The sequence below is a fragment of the Oncorhynchus nerka genome, linkage group LG13, assembly GCF_034236695.1.
Source record: "Oncorhynchus nerka isolate Pitt River linkage group LG13, Oner_Uvic_2.0, whole genome shotgun sequence".
Taxonomy (NCBI): domain Eukaryota; kingdom Metazoa; phylum Chordata; class Actinopteri; order Salmoniformes; family Salmonidae; genus Oncorhynchus; species Oncorhynchus nerka.
Window position 1 is genome coordinate 82,987,600 of NC_088408.1, and position 19,529 is coordinate 83,007,128.

Below are 19,529 nucleotides of genomic sequence, written 5' to 3' on the forward strand. Positions count from 1 at the left end.
CAGCTTTTATTTCTTTCATCACATTCCCAGTGGGTCAGAAGTTTACATGCTACCAAATACTAGTTGAGTGTATTGCCTTTACATTTTTTTTACTTGGGTCAAACGTTTCGGGTAGCCTTCCACAAGCTTCCCACAATAATTTGGGGTGAATTTTGGCCAATTCTTCCTGACAGAGTTGGTGAAACTGAGTCAGGTTTGTAGGCCTCCTTGCTTGTACACGCTTTTCAGTTCTGCCCACAAATTTTCTATACGATTGAGGGCAGGGCTTTGTGACGGCCACTCCAATACCCTGACTTTGTTGTCCATAAGCCATTTTGCCATAGCTTTGGAAGTGTGCTTGGGGTCATTGTCCATTTGGAAGACTCACTTGCGACCAAGCTTTAACTTCCTGACTGATGTCTTGAGATGTTGCTTCAATATATCCACGTAATTTTCCTTCCTCATGAAGCCATATATTTTGTGAAGTGCACCAGTCCCTCCTGCAGCAAAGCACCCCCACAACATGATGCTGCCACCTCCGTGCTTCACGGTTGGGATGGTGTTCTTCGGCTTGCAAGCCTCCCCTTTTTCCTCCAAACATAACTACCAGAGGACATTTCTCCAAAAAGTATGATCTTTGTCCTCAACCGTAGTCTGGCTTTTTTATGTCGGTTTTGCAGCAGTGGCTTCTTCCTTCCTGAGTGGCCTTTCAGGTTATGTCGATATAGGACTCGTTTTACAGTGGATATAGATACTTTTGCACATGTTTCCTCCAGCATCTTCACAAGGTCCTTTGCTGTTGTTCTGGGATTGATTTGCACTTTCCGCACCAAAGTACATTCATCTCTAGGAAACCGAATGCATCTCCTTCCTGAGAGGTATGACGGCTGCGTGGCTCCTTGGTGTTTATACTTGCATACTATTGTTTGTACAGATGAACGTGGTACCTTCAGGCGTTTGGAAATTGCTCCCAAGGATAACTTGTGGAGGTCTATAATTATTTTCTGAGGTCTTGGCTGATTTCTTTTGATTTTCCCATGATGTCAAGCAAAGAGGCACTGAGTTTGAAGGTAGGCCTTGAAATACAGCCACAGGTACACCTTCAATTGACTCAAATGATGTCAATTAGCCTATCAGAAGCTCCTAAAGCCATGACATCATTTTCTGGAATTTTCCAAGCTGTTTAAAGGCACAGTCAACTTAGTGTATGTAAACTTCTGACCCACTGGAATTGTGTAACAGTGAATTATAAGTGAAATCATCTGTTTGTAAACAATTGTTGAAAAAATTACTTGTGTCATGCACAAAGTAGATGTCCTAACCGACTTGCTATAGTTTGTTAACAATACATTTGTGGAGTGGTTGAAAAATGAGTTTTAATGACTTCAATCGAAGTGTATGTAAAACTTCCGACTTCAACTGTATGTAAACATAATTAAAGTGGCATTATTTAAAGTGGCACTGTTTAAAGTGACTAGTGATCCATTTGTTAAAGTGGCCAGTGATTGGGTCTCCATGTAGGCAGCAGCTTCTCTGAGTTAGTGATTGCTGTCTAGCAGTCTGATGGCCGTGAGATAGAAGCTGTTCTTCTGTCTCTCTGTCTCAGCTTTGATGCACCTGTACTGACCTCGCCTTCTGGATGATAGCGGTGTGAACAGGCAGTGGCTCAGGTGGTTGTTGTCTTTGATGATATTTTTTGCCTTCCTGTGACATTGGGTGCTATAGGTGTCATGGAGGGAAGGTAGTTTGCCTCCGGTGATTCGTTGTGCAGACCGCACCACCTTCTGGAGAGCCAGGAGAGGGCTGAGCATGCACCCTTGTGGGTGGCCCGTCAGAAAGTCCAGGACCCAATTACACAGGGCGGGGTTGAGGCCCATGGCCTCCAGCTGATGATGAGCTTGGAGGGTACTATGGTTTTGAATTCTGAGCTGTAGACAATGAACAGCATTCTCACATAGGTATTCCTCTTGTCCAGATGGGATAATTGCATTGTCTGTGGACCTGTTAGGGCGGTACGCAAACTGATGTGGGTCTAGGGTGGTCGGTAAGGTGGAGGTGCTATGATCTTTGACTAATCTCTCAAAGCACTTCATGATGACAGAAGTGAGTGCTATGGGGCGAAAGTCATTTAGGTCAGTTATTTTTGCTTTCTTGGGTACAGGAACAATGGTAGCCATCTTGAAGCATGTGGGGACAGCAGACTGGGATAGGGAGCGATTGAATATGTCCGTAAACACACCAGTCAGCTGGTCTGCGCATGCTCTGAGAACGCGGCTAGAGATGCCGTCTGGGACAGCAGCCTTGCGAGGGTTAACAAGTTTAAATGTTTTACTCATGTCGGCCACGGAGAAGGAGGGAGGGCGCAGTTCTTGTTAGCGGGCCGCAATGGTGGCACTTTATTATCCTCAATTTAGTTAGTCTGGAAGCGTGACGTCGTTGTTGGTGACGTGGCTTGTTTTCTGTTTGTAGTCCGTGATTTCCTGTAGACCCTGCCACTCCACTTTGTCCCTGTACAGGCATTTAGCTTGTTTGATTGCCTTGCCTTGTTTGGTTGCCTTCAGACATATTCCCAGACCTCTTTCCATGGTTAAATGCGGTGGTTCGCGCTTTCAGTTTTGCGCGAATGCCACCATCCATCCACGGTTTCTGGTTAGGCTTGGTTTTAATAGTCACAGTGGGTACGACTTCTCCAGTGCACTTCCTTATAAATTCACTTACCGAGTCAGTGTATAGGTCGATGTTATACTTTGAGGCTGACCGGAACATATCCCAATCCGCGTGATAAAAACAATCTTAAAGCTTAGATTTCGATTGGTCAAACCAGCGTTGAATGGTTCTAGTCACTGGTACGTCAAGTTGGGTAGGAGGGGACGGCAGGAAGAGACAGAAGAGAGGAGGCTATTTTCACAAGACTAAGGGTGGGACACAGCCAGATGCATAAGACTTTAAATGTGATTGGAAAGCATCCAACAGGAAAACGTGGTTATTGCCAGGAAATAGAGACAGTAGAGCATGTACTGATACAGTGTGGGCAGTATGAGAGGGAAATAGAGAGGCTGAGATCCTGTATGAGGGAGAAGGGGATACAGGAAATTAGTTTAAAGAGCATGCTGAGTAAAACGTCATTAGATACAGTCTCAAATATTTTTTTTAAGAGAAACCGCTGGCAGGATCCAGGCTGCATCACCAGCCGTGATTGGGTGGCGCACAATTGGCATAGCGTCGCCCGGGTTTGGCCATCATTGTAAATAAGAATTTGTTCTTAACTGACTTGCCTAGTTAAATAAAGGTTAAAAAAAAATAGGTAGGATTTCGTTTCTTCATGTCTCTGGCCCACACTCCAGTACAGTATGTGGTGGTAATGCACCATAACATTGGATGGCAACCGCAGATAAACACCACCGAAGAAGAAGAATGGCCGCCACCATGAGCAAGTCTAATTGGTTTCGGTTGAACAGTTTTCAGATATTTGATTTAATGTTTAATCAGCGAAACAATCATAAATTAACATGTCTGTTTACTATTGTCCTTATTTTAACGTGTCAGTGTCTGGCAGACGATGGCTACGAAATGGATGACTTTTTAAAAAGGGAGCACTCGCTTACCAAACCATACCAAGGTAACGTTGGGCTGTCTTTTGCCGGTGTTGTGTCGAAAATCTCACCCCCGTCGCTTTCTTCATTGCCGCGACCTGTTTTTATCTTTTGATTTCCAGACAACGTATACAAATATTGACATTTGTCTTCTACAAAACCAGTATTGAGTTAATCAGAAAGTACTTACTGTATAGCTAGCATTCGCTATTGTCTCTAATGTTGCGATATGGGTATTGGCAGTAAAGTGTTAACCCACCAAGCTAACAAGTGCCACCTTCATTGGATTGCATTTATTGCGCAATGATTCCCAATACGGGAAGGTGGTAGATTATTGATAGTAAAATAATACGGTGTAGTTATGTAAATGTGTAGAGAATTGTGTTATCCAAGGTGGATCACCACAATAAACAACCATTTACTGATGACATTATGGGTAGCAAATTAGGTATTTTACAAATGTAGCTTCTGCATTGATCCCTCTAAAAAGGACAAAGTTCGGTTGAAGTGCAACATTTACCTGGAGCTAACTTTGCAGATAGCACTACACGGTGATTTAAAAAGTCACTCAGTCGATCAAAAACATTTTTGATAAAAGTATTATTATATTCCTCTTTAATTTACAATCTGTAGAAACATTTAGAATAGAAAGGTTCAGAACTTTTGTGAAACATCACAGCAGTGTTGAAAAATATATGGCAAATATAAATAAATTGATAGTGTTGGGGGATAGATGGGAAGGTTTGAGTGGCTCTGAAGGATGAGATTTAAAACAACAAGATGACAAATGGAAAATATGCTGTGTCTGAGAAATGTATATTTGGAATTTTTGTGAAACAGCACAGTTAAAAATATATGTCAATGTAGAAATCAAGCTGGATGGGAGGGGTTGATGGTAGCTGAAGGGTGGGATTAAAAACAAACGAACGTTAACTGTTGTAAAGTGCATTGGGTCCGTAAAATGTAAATAGTATATATAAGCTTGAAGTAGGAACCTAAGTGTTGTTGACCATTAGTCTACTCAAATTAAGAGGGGTGGGTAGGGTTAAGGGAAAATAATAAAGACAAATATATGCCAAAAATGACAAGAATGTGCAAAGCTGTCATCAAGGCAAAGGGTGGCTACTTTGAAGAATCAAAATATATTTTGATTTAACACTTTTTTAGGTTACTACAATATTCCATGTGTTATGTTATAGTTTTGATGTATTCACTATTATTCCACAATGTAGAAAATAGTAAAAATAAAGAAAAGCTCTTGAATGAGTAGGTGTGTCCAAACTTTTGACTGGTACTGTATATATAAAGGACAAAGATTGTGATTTGTTCTCAAAGATGAGCTACAATATTCTCACATTGCTGTGATACAATGGTGAGACCACTGGACAAAGATGCCTATATCAAGTTATGCATAGGGATTGATTGTGTTTGTTTGGGTAGGGGTGGGCTCCTCCAGTTCCTCCCATTGGGACCTGATGGGCAACGCCATAATCACCACTGAGCATGTGCGACTGACCCCTGACTTGCAGAGCAGACAAGGAGCAGTTTGGAGCCGCATTGTGAGTTAAGCTCTCTCCATCCCCAAGTAGATACCAGCACCAACCAGCACACTACTGCTTATCCTTGAACAATCCAAGACTCCTACATCGCTGTATTGTTAAGAACTCTAACATCATAGTTTGTAGTCTGTGCAACCTATAGGCTTAGCAGACGCCACAAATTACGGCAATCACTTCCCCTCATTTGTACTAACACGAGCATAAATTAGGCCTATTCTTTCTGACTACATGTACTACTCTATATAGGACATAGCATTTGAACATATTATGACAGAGAGCACTCCGGTAACATGCCGTGCCACAACCTGCTTTTCCTCATTCACTGTACTGTCTATGTCTGCCTGTATGGTCTCCTACCACAGCCCTGTTACCTGAGGGACTGGGAGCTGCAGGTGCACTTTAAGATCCATGGTCAGGGGAAGAAGAACCTGAATGGAGATGGAATGGCTCTGTGGTACACCAAAGAACGCATGCAGACAGGTACTGCGCTTGCACTGTCTAACACACAAACCAGGGTTTCCCAAAGGGCACCCTGTTCCCTATATAATGCTCTACTGTTCAAAAGTAGTGCCCCATATAGGTAATATAGGGTGCCATTTTGGATGCACACCAAGGTTAAAAGATTCAAGTCTCTAGTGTTGTTAATATTACAGCGCTGTCAGAATTGCCTCCCTAAAGTGTTGACTGCTGGGGTTTAACAATTGCAGGTCCTGTGTTTGGAAACATGAACCTCTTCACCGGCCTTGGAGTATTTTTGGACACCTACCCCAATGAAAATAATAACCATGAGGTACTCCAATCCCCCCCTCTGCCCAATCCCCCTACTCAGATCAAATAGCCTACACTCACTCACTCACTCACTCAGGTGGACAGCCCAACACGTATTTATTATGGGGATCTGTCTATTCCCAAACACTGATTGTGTATAATTGGTTTGGGTGTACAGTGTTGTGTTTATGCTACGACCTGTGTTTCCTTGCTTCCCTCTTGGACACACAGAAGAAGTACAGCCCTTCAACTCAGGTAGCTACAGTAAACTATCAGCCAAGCCCAGTCATTTTCCCCTGAATTGAATTGCATGTTTTGTTTATTTATAACCTCATCACACCACAACCTGTCCCATCCATGTCGGCCATCCCACATAATTTACGTGTCTCTGACTTGTTTGATGGGTGACATGTCTCAACTCTCATCCATTTTGTGCAATATGTGGTACGTCGAAAGATGAGTGTCAGAAGTTGTTCCTGTTTCCCTGAGAATATAACTCTGGCAGAACTTCATGCATTTAGTCAATGGTTGTGTCTGAAATGGCACCCCATTCCCTATATAGTGCACTACTTTTGACCAGGGCCCTATTAGGGGATAGGGTGCCTTTTTAGATGTAACACGTGTGTCTCAGGTCACTGAATGACAAACATCTGGCATATCACAACTACTTCTGTTTGTCTCTGCAGAGGGTGTTTCCATACGTGTCAGGTATGGTGGGAAACGGGACTCTGGCATATGAGCACGATCGTGATGGCCAGTCTACGGAGCTTGGCGGGTGCACGGCCCTAGTGCGCAACATTCCCCATGACACCTTCCTCCTCATCAGATACACCAAAAACAGACTGACTGTGAGAAAAACACACAGCACCACATTTAATAAAGTAAAAGGTGGCTGTTAGCATTTAGTAACATATTGACCTATGTTTGACCTCATGTCCTACAGATACAGATTGATGTTGATGGCAAACAGCAGTGGCGGGACTGTCTGGACCTACCAGGGGTGCGGCTGCCTCAGGGCTACTTCTTTGGAGCCTCCTCTGTTACTGGAGACCTGTCAGGTACTGATCTGGTCCACTGTCTGAACATCTTTTTATTTGTTCTATTTTTTATTTAACCTTTATTTAACTAGGCAAGTCAGTTAAGAACAAATTCTTATTTACAATGATGGCCTACACTGGCCAAACCCGGATAATGCTGAGCCAATTGTGCGCCGCCCTATGGGACTCCCAATCACGGCCGGTTGTGATACAGCCTGGATTTGAACCAGTGTGTCTGTATTGATGTTTCAAGCACTGAGGTGCAGTGCCTTAGACCGCTGCGGCCCTCGGGAGTCCAAAATCTCAGAACAGCACTATCTCTGTTACTGGAGACCTGTGAGGGACTGGTCTGGTGTTCTGTCTGAACATCTCAGAACAATACTTACTGTCTTTGTGTTTCACTATCTGCATTATTCTCAAATATTTTTAGAATCTGATAAGTTCATACTAATCAGATCTATGTCAATTCTGAATGGAGAATGGTGGAAAGCCCGTGGTGTAGCGGTAATGCTGAAGTCCTGGGTTCGATCCCCACCTCCACCCTTCCTAATGTGATCTCTGTTCCTGTCTCCCTCTCTTTTCCAGTTGTCTGAATAAAGTGTGAAATGTAAAAAATGTATTAGGAATTATTCTGAATGTTGAATTGTATTCATTTCTCCCTTCCTGTCGTTTCCAAGACAACCATGATCTGATCTCTATGAAGCTGTACCAGCTGACCGTGGAGCGTCCTCAGGAGGAAGAGGAGGAGGAAGAGCTCACTGTCCCCAGTGTTGATAACTTTGAGCAATTGAATAAAGGTAAGATTATACAATGGCAAGGTTTTCACATCTTGCATGCATCATTTAATCGTTTTTGCAGAAATGGTTTGTTTCAGAAAATGTGTGATAATTGTTTTTGCCTGTCTATTTAAATTAATGCATTTGATTTTAATGTCTTAATTTCATGGGGGGCATTTATTTTAACCCACTGTTCCTAGGCCATCATTGAAAATAAGAATTTGTTCTTAACTGACTTGCCTAGTTAAATAAAGGTCAAATAAAATTTAAAAAATTGTGTTTGTCTTTCATTACAGTGGAGGTGCAAGAGGAGGGGATGAGTGGAGTCCAGCTCTTCTTCACCATAGTCTTCTCCATCATCGGTATCTTCGTACTGGGGGTGGTGGCGGTGGTCATGTACGGGCGCTGGAAGGAAAACAGCCGCAAACGTTTCTACTGAGAGGAGAGAGGGATAGTCCGTCAGCATCCCAAATGGCTCCCTATATAGTGCACTACTTTTGACCAGGGCCTATAGAGCTCTAGTCAAAAGTAGTGCACTCCATAAGGAATAGGGTGGCATTTGGGATGCTGTCTGAGAGAGGGGGATAATCTGTGAAGGTGCGCAAGAGCCTGTGAAGGAGCACAGATTTTTAAACAACATACAACCAACATGCTGTCTGCCATACATAGCTTTACTACATAACAATCCCCTTACTTCAATAATACCTCAACTGAGAGAAATGAACCTATCTCAGCCAAAATAAATCAAATGTGACCCTTTTCATTTTTAATACTGTGAGATTCGTCTTTGTTGCCCTTTATTTCACCTCCGTGTTGAACACATGCCGAAGCTAGCTATCGTAGGAAAGGAGACCATGACCTGTGAATCGCTGACACTGTCATCAGCACACTGCACTCACCTATGTGTGATGTGCATGATGGCTGTGAGAATAGTGCTCTGTGGTTGTTATTGCACTATAGCCTTGCTGTCATGTTCTGCCGTTGAGACACAGAATTGTTTGCACTGACATGAAACGGCCACAAGAAGTATTATATTGAGCTGCCACAATAATTGTGTAATGAGAGATATAATTGTTCTGAACTTAAGTGCCTAGCTAGGGCCAGTTTAAGATCAGGGCCCATATCCACAAAGCATCTCCGAGTAGGTGTGGCCTTCTAGATGGTATTGAATAAGATTATATGGACGGGGGGAGCTGATCCTAGATCAATGCAGTAACTTTTTGAATACAGGCCCATGTATCACTATGTACACACACAACCTCTAGTTGGCAATTCTAGCCTCTAGCCCTTGACAATTCTGTATTGCTGTGCTGTAACTACCATCGATATATCATACTGTGCAGGTCATTGGATGCTACTCCCTTTTGTTTGATCAAAGTTACACACTCCGTTTCCTCTGAGACTCTCGACCCTCCTTTGTAGGTTTTAAGTTAACAAACCGTTGTTTACCAGCCATCGTGTCAAGCACACAACTATCTCAAGCACTTAATTGAAATAGATCATCTCACCTGTGGCGAATATATTTATTGTAATGAATTAAGTGTTTGTGTAACCCGATTTGAAGTCACTGTTTGTCTAGTACACCAACAAATGTCAACCTTTTATTTGACCTTTATGATTGATCAATTGTGTGTTGTTGACCTGTGAGTTTTTGTTGTTTTCTATGTTGACATGTTTTTACCCTGTAATGAAAAACTACACATTGACCATCCACATTGAGCCTCAAAAGTGAACTGAGTTACCTGAGGTGGTTGTGTAGGAATGGTGGTTCTGTTGGGTATGGCTGAACTGTAACCCCTAAATAAGTAGCCTTAGTTTGTAATCCAATTTACAAAGCTACATTACCGATCCTCTCCAGCCACTTATTTCCTGGTGCCTTACCTGGGTTCGCAGGATGTTGGTGGCACCTTAATTGAGGAGGGTGGGCTAGTAGTAATTGCTGGAGTGTAATGGTATCAAATATATCAAACGCATGGTTTCCAGGTGTTTGATGCTATTCCATTCCAGACAATATTATGAGCCGTCCTCCTCTCAGCAGCCTCCACTGCGGTTGTATTCTATTCATTAGTGCAAACTGTAGTAAAACCACTGGCGTAGCACATTTTATCTCGGCCTCATGGCGAAATGTGTAAAATAGCATGAGATTAGCTATAATACTGCTTATTTGGACCTTGAACTGCACTATGCCACTGAGTAAAACGGTTTAGGTAAACTGTTAACATTGCAAAAAGTTTTGCTATGGTTTTCATTAATGAATACGACCCAGGATATGTCAGTTTCTAGGAGGTCAAAAGTCGTATGTGAGACCCTCCAGCGGTGTATTTCTGTTTGTTCATAACGAAGCCCGAATGGATGGGGCTCGATGTGCTGTTTTCACACAAAATGGTTACTTAATTAAATATTGACGTCTCTAGTTAATTATGTTTGGGGCTGTGTGATATGACAGTAATTTATTGTCATAAGATATCTTGAAGCAACCCACTCAATCTTTACTATTTAAATAATTATTTCAGTGGAATGAAAATGTGAAGTTTTGAAATTTACCACTAAAATATTATCTTGTTTGTGTACATGAAGAGAATGTGCACTGTAGTGCTCCTGTGTCAAATCCTTTTGAATAAACGTTTCTAATCTAAAACATTTCTAATCTTGCCCATTTGGAAACATATTTTGCCATGTATTTTTACCTCTCTTAAGCCTTGTTCACATTGCAGGGCTTAATGCTCAATCAGTTTTGTTTTTCAAATCTGTTTTGGAATACTGACAGTCCAAACAGCAAGTTACAAATGACCAAATCGGATTTGTGTGTGTTCAGACAGCAGTAATTTGCTGACATGGCTACAATAGTTGTCATAGTAATGACGGGTGTGTGCGCAATGTTGTAGGCCGATTTGGTGGTGGTGCTTCCTAACACTCAGAAGTTATGTAGCAAGCTAAGGTGACAACAATGTCTGCAATGGACGTTTCACAGTTGATTTGAATGTTCAATATCATAGTGTACAAACACTTTTAAAACCTCAAAGGATAAGATGATCCAACTTTCAAAACAAGTCATTTTTGTCTAGCCACAGAGTCACAGAGCTAGCTAGGCGGCTGTTTAGTTTTCTAGCACATTCACTAATTTGTTTGTAAACAATTAACAAGCTAGTTAGCTACCACATGTTCTTGTCAACTGTCAACAGAGTAGTTAGCAAGCAACAAGATATGCAAAATTACAGTCTTAATACCACTTTAGGGCAAATAAATCAGATTTGACCGTTCAGACAGGAGTTGCATGGCCAGGAATCAGGATTGTATCCGACTTTAAACCACCTATGAAGGTGGTTTGAAATGTGGCTTTAAATATCCTTTTCCATGTGCTTTTTGGCTATTAAGAATGGCACCGGAGGGGAAGGCTGCCGTTTTACGGGCTCCTGACCAACTTTGCTAATTTGTTCGTTTTTTTCACATTGTTTGTAACTTATTTTGTACATAATGTTGCTGCTACTGTCTCTTATGACCAAAAATAACTTCTGGACATCAGAACAGCGATTACTCACCTCGAACTGGACAAAGATTTTAACTTTAACGCGTCCGACGTGAAGGATATACTGCGTTCTCGGGAATGAGCCCAAATCCCCATCATTTGCGTGAAGAAAAGATGGAGAAAAGGGGGGCCGAGGTCGGGCTGACTTCTGAGAATTCGTAGGCGAGTGAGTAAACCTCCACTACCATCCATTCTATTGGCCAACATGCAATCGTTGGAAAACAAAATGTATAATATACAATCAAGACTATCCTACCAATGGGGCATTAAAAACTGCAATATCTTATGTTTCACCAAGTCGTGGCTGAACGACGACAGATGATATAGAACTGGCGTGATTTTCCATGCATCGGCAGGACAGAGAAGCTACTGTATGTCTGGTATGACGAGGAGTGGGGGTGTGTGTCAATTTGTCAATAACAGCTGGTGTGCGATGTCTAATATTAAAGAAGTCTTGAGATATTGCTTGCCTGAGGTAGAGTACCTTATGATAAGCTGTAGAACACACTATCTAACAAGAGATATTATTCGTAGCCGTCTATTTACCACCACAAACCGATGCTGGCACGAAGACCCCACTGAACCAGCTGTATAAGGCCATAAGCAAACAAGAACATGCTCACCTAGAAGCGGCGCTCCTAGTGTCCCTGAAAGACGGCCCTGAAAGAATTTCACAGGACTCTATGTAAACTGGAAACCATATATCCCGAGGCTGCATTTGTTGTATCTGGGGATTTTAACAAAGCTAATTTGAGAACACGGCTACCTAAATTTTACCAGCACATTGATTGATGTACCTGCTCGAGCAAAACACTGGACCACTGCTTCTCTAATTTCCACGATGCATACAAGGCCCTCCCCCACCCTCCCTATCGCCCGGGCTTATCTCTAGCCAACGCTGGTTGACCAATCGGATTCTATGCTTCAAGATTTCTTCGATCACGTGGACTGGGATATGTTCCAGGTAGCCTCAGACAATAACATCGACATATATGCTGACTCGGTGAGTGAGTTTATTAGGAAGTGCATAGGAGATGTTGTACCCTCTGTGACTATTAAGACCTTCCCTAACCAGAAACCATGGATTGATGGCAGCATTCATGCAAAACTGAAAGCACGAACCACCGCATTTAATCATGGCAAAGCGACTGGAAACATGACTGAATACAAAACAGTGTAGTTATTCCCTCCGCAAGGCTATCGAACAAGCAAAGTGTCAATATAGAGACAACGTAGAGTCGCAATTCAATGGATCAAATACGAGACGTATGTGGCACGGTCTACAGACAATCATGGATTACAAAAAGAAAACCAGCCCCGTCACGGACATCGACGTCTTGCTCCCAGACAAATTAAGCAACTTCTTTGCGTGCTTTGGGGACAATACAGTGCCACCGACATGGCCCGTTACCAAAGACTGTGGGCTCTCCTTCTCCGTGGCCGATGTGAGCAAAACATTTAAACTTGTTAACCCTCTCAAGACTGCCGGCCCAGATGGCATCCCTAGCCGCGTCTTCAGACAATGCGCAGACCAGCTGGCTGGAGTGTTTATGGATATATTCAATCAATCCCTATCCCAGTCTGCTGTCCCCACATTCAAGATGACCACCATTGGTCCTGTTCCCAAGAAAGCTAAGGTAACTGAACTATATGACTATCTCCCCGTAGCACTCACTGTCATCATGAAGTGCATTGAGAGACTAGTCAAGGATCATAGCACCGCCACCCTACCTGATACCCTAGATCCACTCCAATTTGCTTACTGCCCCAATTGGGCCACAGACGATGCAATCGCCACCACGCTGCACACTGCCCTATCCCATCCGGACAAGAGGAATACCTATGTAAGAATGCTGTTCATTGACTACAGCTCAGCATTCAACACCAAAGTACCCTCCAAACTCATCATTAAGCTTGAGACCCTGTATCTCAACCCCACCCTGTGCAACTGGTTCCTGGAATTTCTGATAGGCCGCCCCCCGCTGATCCTTAACACTGGGGCCCCACAAGGGTGCTTTCTCAGCCCTCTCCTGTTCTCCCTGTTCACCCATGACTGCATGGCTGGCCATGCACGCCTCCAACTCAATCATCAAGTTTGCAGACGACACCACAGAGGTGGGCTTGATTACCAACAACAACGAGACAGCCTACAGAGAGGAGGTGAGGGCCCTCAGAGTGTGGTGTCAGGAAAATAACCTCTCAACGTCAACAAAACAAAGGAGATGATCGTGGACTTCAGGAAACAGCAGAGGGAGCACCCCCATCCACATCAATGGGGCAGCAGTGGAGAAGGTGGAAAGTTTTAAGTTCATCAGCGTACACATCACGGATAAACTGAAATGGTCCACCCACACAGACAGCGTGGTGAAGAAGACGCAACAGACTGAAGAAATTTGGCTTGTTACCGAAAACTCTCACAAATTTTTAAAGATGCGCAATCGAGAGCATCTTGTTGGGCTGTATCACCGCCTGGTACGGCAACTGCACCGCCCTCAACCGCAAGGCTCTCCAGAGGGTAGTGTGGTCTGCACAACGCATCACCGTGGGCAAACTACTTGCCCTCCAAGACACCTACAGCCCCCGATGTCACAGGAAGTCAAAAAGATCATCAAGGACAACAACCACCCGGAGCCACTGCCTGTTCACCCGGCTATCATTCAGAAGGCGAGGTAAGTACAGCTGCATCAAAGCTGGGACCGTGAGACTGAAAAACAGCTTCTATCTCAAGGCCATCAGACTGTTAAACAGACATCACTAACATAGAGAGGCTGCTGCCAACATACAGACTCAAATCACTGGCCACTTTAATAAATTGATTTAATAATGGTATCACTAGTCACTTTAAATAAAGCCACTTTAATAATGTTTACTTATCCTATATTACTCATCTCATATGTATATACTGTAGTTTAAACCACCTTGCCTATGCCGAATGGCCATATCTCATCCATATATTGATATGTACATATTCTTATCCCATCCCCTTACATTGTGTGTATAAGGTAGTCGTTGTGAATTTGCTAGATTACTTGGTATATATTACTGCACTGTCGGAACTAGAAGCACAAGCATTTCGCTACACTCACATTAACATCTACTAACCATGCGAATGTGACCCATACGATTTGATTTGGTCCTCCCACTGCGAATCGGGAAACCATGCCGGTTAAATTAGGCGACAGATGATGAAGTTCACAAAGTGGTGAAAGTGCATGGTATGAGCTTGATGCTCCTTTCCAATAAATGTCAAGGGTCTTATTCTGGTAACATGGTGATCCCAATGCTTGACTTCTGTTTTGACAAATACATTTAAAACATTCTCACTCTTTTCCATAATCTCATCATGTAGACTAGCCTTCCCGCACTGTCGCTGAGCTGTTGGCTAGAGCCGATGTGCCAGAGTAGGCACATTTGCTATTTAACGCGACAGTTTTTGTAACAAAACTATCCGTAGAGTTGAAAAGGGGAAACACAGTGAACATTCGATTTTTATTCAGAACATGAAATTTTTTTTTTTGTGCACTAGTCATCACGCACTGATTTTTTATCTTCGACAAGTCAGTTTGGTGGAAAATACAACTGGAGGGAAAATACGCATATTTTCTTTATGCGGATTTTAGAATATTTTCATGAAAATCTGTCGCAACTGGATGGAAATCTAGCTATTGAAGAGGTTTGAATGGAATGCTAGTGTACTTCCTGAATTGACTGGAATTTAAATGGAATTGTCCCCAAGCCTGATAGATAAACATTGGACTGTTTACATTGGTAATTACTCAATACTGTAAACAAAGTAATTACCTGTTTAGCCAAGGCCAGGTGTTTTTTTTACAGTAGATTTTACTTAGATATTATAATTTATATTTATTATTTTTATTAGATTTTTGTTTTGTTTCAGACACAGCTGAAACAACAGTAGTACAGTCGTGGCCAAAAGTTTTGAGAATGACAAAAATATACATTTTCACAAAGGCTGCTGCCTCAGTTTGTATGATGGTAATTTGCATTTACTCCAGAATGTTATGAAGAGTGATCAGATGAATTGCAATTAATTGCAAAGTCCCTCTTTGCCATGCAAATAAACAGAATCCCCCCAAAACTTTTCCACTGCATTTCAGCCCTGCCACAAGGACCAGCTGACATCATGTCAGTGATTCTCTCATTAACACAGGTGTGAGTGTTGATGAGGACAAGGCTGGAGATCACTCTGTCATGCTGATTGAGACTGGAAGACTGGAAGCTTCAAAAGGAGGGTGGTGCTTGGAATCATTGTTCTTCCTCTGTCAACCATGGTTACCTGCAAGGAAACACGCGCCATCATCATTGCTTTGCACAAAAAGGGCTTTACAGGCAAGGATATTGCTGCCAGTAAGATTGCACCTAAATCAACCATTTATCAGATCATCAAGAACTTCAAGGAGAGCGGTTCAATTGTTGTGAAGAAGGCTTCTGGGCGCCCAAGAAAGTCCAGCAACCGCCAGGACTGTCTCCTAAAGTTGATTCAGCTGTGGGATCGGGGCACCACCAGTAAAGAGCTTGCTCAGGAATGGCAGCAGGCAGGTGCGAGTGCATCTGCACGCACAGTGAGGCAAAGACTTTTGGAGGATGGGCCTGGTGTCAAGAAGGGCACCAAAGAAGCCACTTCTCTCCAGGAAAAACATCAGGGTCAGACTGATATTCTGCAAATTGGACTGCTGAGGACTGGGGTAAAGTCATTTTCTCTGATGAATCCCCTTTCCGATTGTTTGGGGCATCCGGAAAAAAGCTTGTCCGGAGAAGACAAGGTGAGCTCTACCATCAGTCCTGTGTCATGCCAACAGTAAAGCATCCTGAGACCATTCATGTGTGGGGTTGCTTCTCAGCCAAGGGAGTGGGCTCACTCACAATTTTGCCTAAGAACACAGCCATGAATAAAGAATGGTACCGACACATCCTCCAAGAGCAACTTCTCTCAGCCATCCAGGAACAGTTTGGTGATGAACAATGCCTTTTCCAGCATAATGGAGCACCTTGCCATAAGGCAAAAGTGATAACTGAGTGGCTCGGGGAACAAAACATCGATATTTTGGGTCCATGGCCAGGAAACTCCCCAGACCTTAATCCCATTGAGAACTTGTGGTCAATCCTCAAGAGACGGGTGGACAAACAAAAACCAACAAATTCTGACAAACTCCAAGCATAGATTATTCAAGAATAGGCTGCCATCAGTCAGGATGTGGCCCAGAAGTTAATTGACAGCATGCCAGGGTGGATTGCAGAGGTCTTGAAATTAACACTGCAAACATTGACTCACTTCATGTAATTGTCAATAAATGCCTTTGACACTTATGAAATGTTTGTAATTATGCTTCAGTATTCCATAGTAACATCTGACAAAAATATCTAAAGACACTGAAGCAGCAAACTTTGTGGAAATTAATATTTTTGTCATTCTCAAAACTTTTGGCCACGACTGTACAATAAATAATAATGAGGACAATTGACCTTTTTCATTATAGATTGTTGATGAGATGTTTGAAAGTTATATAACTTAAAATCACCACAACCATTTAAGTTTCAGTGAAATACAAAAGATCTGATTATATAAAGTAAATCTAGACTTAAAAAGTCAACTGCAACAGGCTCTGACAATTAGTGGCATATTGTCAGTCATGGCTCTGTAATGGTAAATCATGCAATAAATTGGATTCAGTTTAAATTGTGTATGAAATTAAAAAAATATGCTTGGGTCAGGCACCATGCTGGTTTGCCATACGGAACAGTGCTGTCTTGTCAACACTTCAACCATTATACCTAAGGAGTAGTCATGGTAACTTGAAGCAGCTGCTTTCCTACTGTGAAGCTGGTTTAGACATTATTTATCATCTCTAAAATGTGAAATGATTGGTGACATCATACATCTATAATATCAAATGAATTAATAAAAGTGTAAACACCACTTTCTATTCAGATACTTTGTTAATACTAAGTCATCAAAAATATTTGTATTCCTGTAAAAAAAAAAAATTCTCTCAAATGTCTACATTTTAATATTAACAGTTTGAGAGTTCTACAATATCATCTATTCCCCTTTTTGACCCTGATGTAAACCTTATGTTCCAGTTGTGTGGTGCCTTCATCGTGGGTTTTGGAGATTTCCAGGTGATGTAATCTAGATTTTTCTCTCTCATCACATTCCTCTGCCCTATCAACCCTACCAACACCCTGGTAGTCACGGGAACCATCGTGACCTGTGTGTTACCTGGGAATCATGAATCATCACCCATGAAGGAAAACCATTGTATGCTCATCACTGTGAGTTTGCACAGATATTCTTTACTCGTTATTTTATTAGGTAATTTGTCAAGGACTTTGCAGAAAAGGTACGCGTTCCAAATGCCACTCTATAAGACCCTGGTCAAAGAAGTGCTCTATAAAGGTGCCTGTGGTCTGTGAGTGATTTGTGATCTGTTGTAATTGCAGTTTTGCATCCGGTTGTTTAGCTTGATGCTGGTGGAGCTGGCCATTGTGTTTGAGAGGGAGACAAGAGACATCTCAAGGCTTCTCTGCTGTTCTTATGACCTGATTTGAACATGGTAATGGTGGTAGTATTTGTCATATAAACATGTGACCTGTTTGCCACACAGATTGACACTTTCTTTTTAGAAAGACCTGATGGGTAACCTGGACATAGAAGAAATCAAATCACATTTTATTTGTCACATGCACCGAATACAACAGGTGTAGTAGACCTATAGTGAAATGCTTACTTACACAAAAATAAGTATTAATAACACAATAAAAAAACAATAACGAGGCAATATACAGGGGGTACCGGTACCAAGTCAATGTGTAGGGGTACAGGTTAGTTGAGATAATTGAGGTAATATGTCCCTTCTAAGAGTATTCAGACCCTTTGACTTTTTATCATTTTGTTAGGTTACAGCCTTATTGTAAATTTGAATAAAACATTTTTTCCCCCATAATGACAAAGCATTTTTGCTAATGTATTAAACATTTAAAACTGAAATATTACATTTACATAAGTATTCAGACCCTTTACTCAGTACTTTGTTGAAGCACCTTTGGCAGCGATGACAGCCTCGAGTCTTCTTGGGTATAACAATACAAGCTTGGCTCACCTGTATTTGGGTAGTTTCCCCCATTCTTCTCTGCAGATCCACTCAAGCTCTGTTAGGTTGGATGGGGAGGAATGCTGCACAGCTATTTTCAGGTCTCTCCAGAGATGTTTGATCGGGTTCAAGTCCGGACTCTGGCTGGGCCACTCAAGAATATCCAGAGACTTGTCCCGAAGCCACACCTGCGTTGTCTTTGCTGTGTGCTTAGGGTCGTTGTCCTGTTGGAAGGTGAACCTTCACCCCAGTCTGAGGTCCTGAGCGCTCTGGAGCAGGTTTTCATCAAGGATCTCTATGTACTTTGCTTTGTTCATCTTTCCCTTGATCCTGACTAGTCTCCCAGTTCCTGCCGCTGCAAAACATCCCCACAGCATGTTGCTGCCACCACCATGCTTCACCATAGGGTTGGTGCCACGTTTCCTCTAGAAGTGACACTTGGAATTCAGGCCAAAGAGTTCAATCTTGGTTTCATCAGACCAGAGAATCTTGTTTCTCACGGTCTGCGAGTCTTTAGGTGCATTTTGGCAAACTCCAAGCGGGCTGTCATCTGTCTTTTACTGAGGAGTGGCTTCCATCTGGCCACTCTACCATAAAGTCAAATCAAATCAAATGTATTTATAAAGCCCTTCTTACATCAGCTGATATCTCAAGAGTATCTCTACCGCTCCTGCTGTCTCTATAGAGTTGAAAACAGCAGGTCTGGGACAAGTAGCACGTCCGGTGAACAGGTCAGGGTTCCATAGCCACAGGCAGAACAGTTGAAACTGGAGCAGCAGGTGGAGTGCTGCAGAGTTGGTCCTTCTGGAAGGTTCTCCCATCTCCACTTAAATGTAAATGTAAATGTCCACAGAGGACCTCTAGAGCTCTGTCAGAGTGACCATCAGGTTCTTGGTCACCTCCCTGACCAAGGCCATTCTCCCCTGATTGCTCAGTTTGGCCAGACGGACAGCTCTAGGAAGAGTCTTGGTGGTTCCAAACTTCTTTAATTTAAGAATGATGGAGGCCACTGTGTTATCGGGGACCTTCAATGCTGCAGAAATGTTTTGGTACCCTTCCCCAGATCTGTGCCTCGACACAATCCTGTCTCGGAGCTCTACGGACACTTCTTTTGACCTCATGGCATGCACTGTCAACTGTGGCACCTTATATAGACAGGTGTGTGCCTTTCCAAATCAT

The 19,529-nt window shown here is 42.6% G+C and overlaps 1 protein-coding gene across 2 annotated transcripts; it reads left to right on the plus strand.

Annotated features, from left to right (window-relative positions):
• The first annotated feature begins 3,343 nt into the window (after positions 1-3,343).
• On the plus strand, positions 3,344-8,490 carry LOC115140268 (VIP36-like protein). 2 transcript variants are annotated; one of them, XM_029678539.2, is made up of 9 exons: positions 3,344-3,598; positions 5,013-5,131; positions 5,494-5,611; positions 5,839-5,921; positions 6,131-6,154; positions 6,586-6,747; positions 6,843-6,957; positions 7,614-7,733; positions 8,009-8,490. In XM_029678539.2, exons 1-9 carry the CDS (start codon positions 3,358-3,360, stop codon positions 8,149-8,151), a joined length of 1,125 nt encoding a protein of 374 aa, XP_029534399.2. In that variant the 5' UTR covers positions 3,344-3,357; the 3' UTR covers positions 8,152-8,490. The 2 variants fall into 2 exon arrangements, with proteins under 2 accessions (XP_029534399.2, XP_029534400.1); XM_029678540.2 differs by lacking the exon at positions 6,131-6,154 and having other exon boundaries at positions 3,367-3,598.
• The last annotated feature ends 11,039 nt before the right edge of the window (positions 8,491-19,529 follow it).

Bases quoted from the DNA above. Each gene is read 5' to 3' on its own strand.
- LOC115140268 (XM_029678539.2), top strand. From the start codon at position 3,358: ATGGCAACCGCAGATAAACACCACCGAAGAAGAAGAATGGCCGCCACC. The intron at 6,155-6,585 runs GTAGCTACAGTA...TTGTCTCTGCAG, and splicing joins AGTACAGCCCTTCAACTCAG to AGGGTGTTTCCATACGTGTC. The intron at 6,958-7,613 runs GTACTGATCTGG...GTCGTTTCCAAG, and splicing joins TGTTACTGGAGACCTGTCAG to ACAACCATGATCTGATCTCT.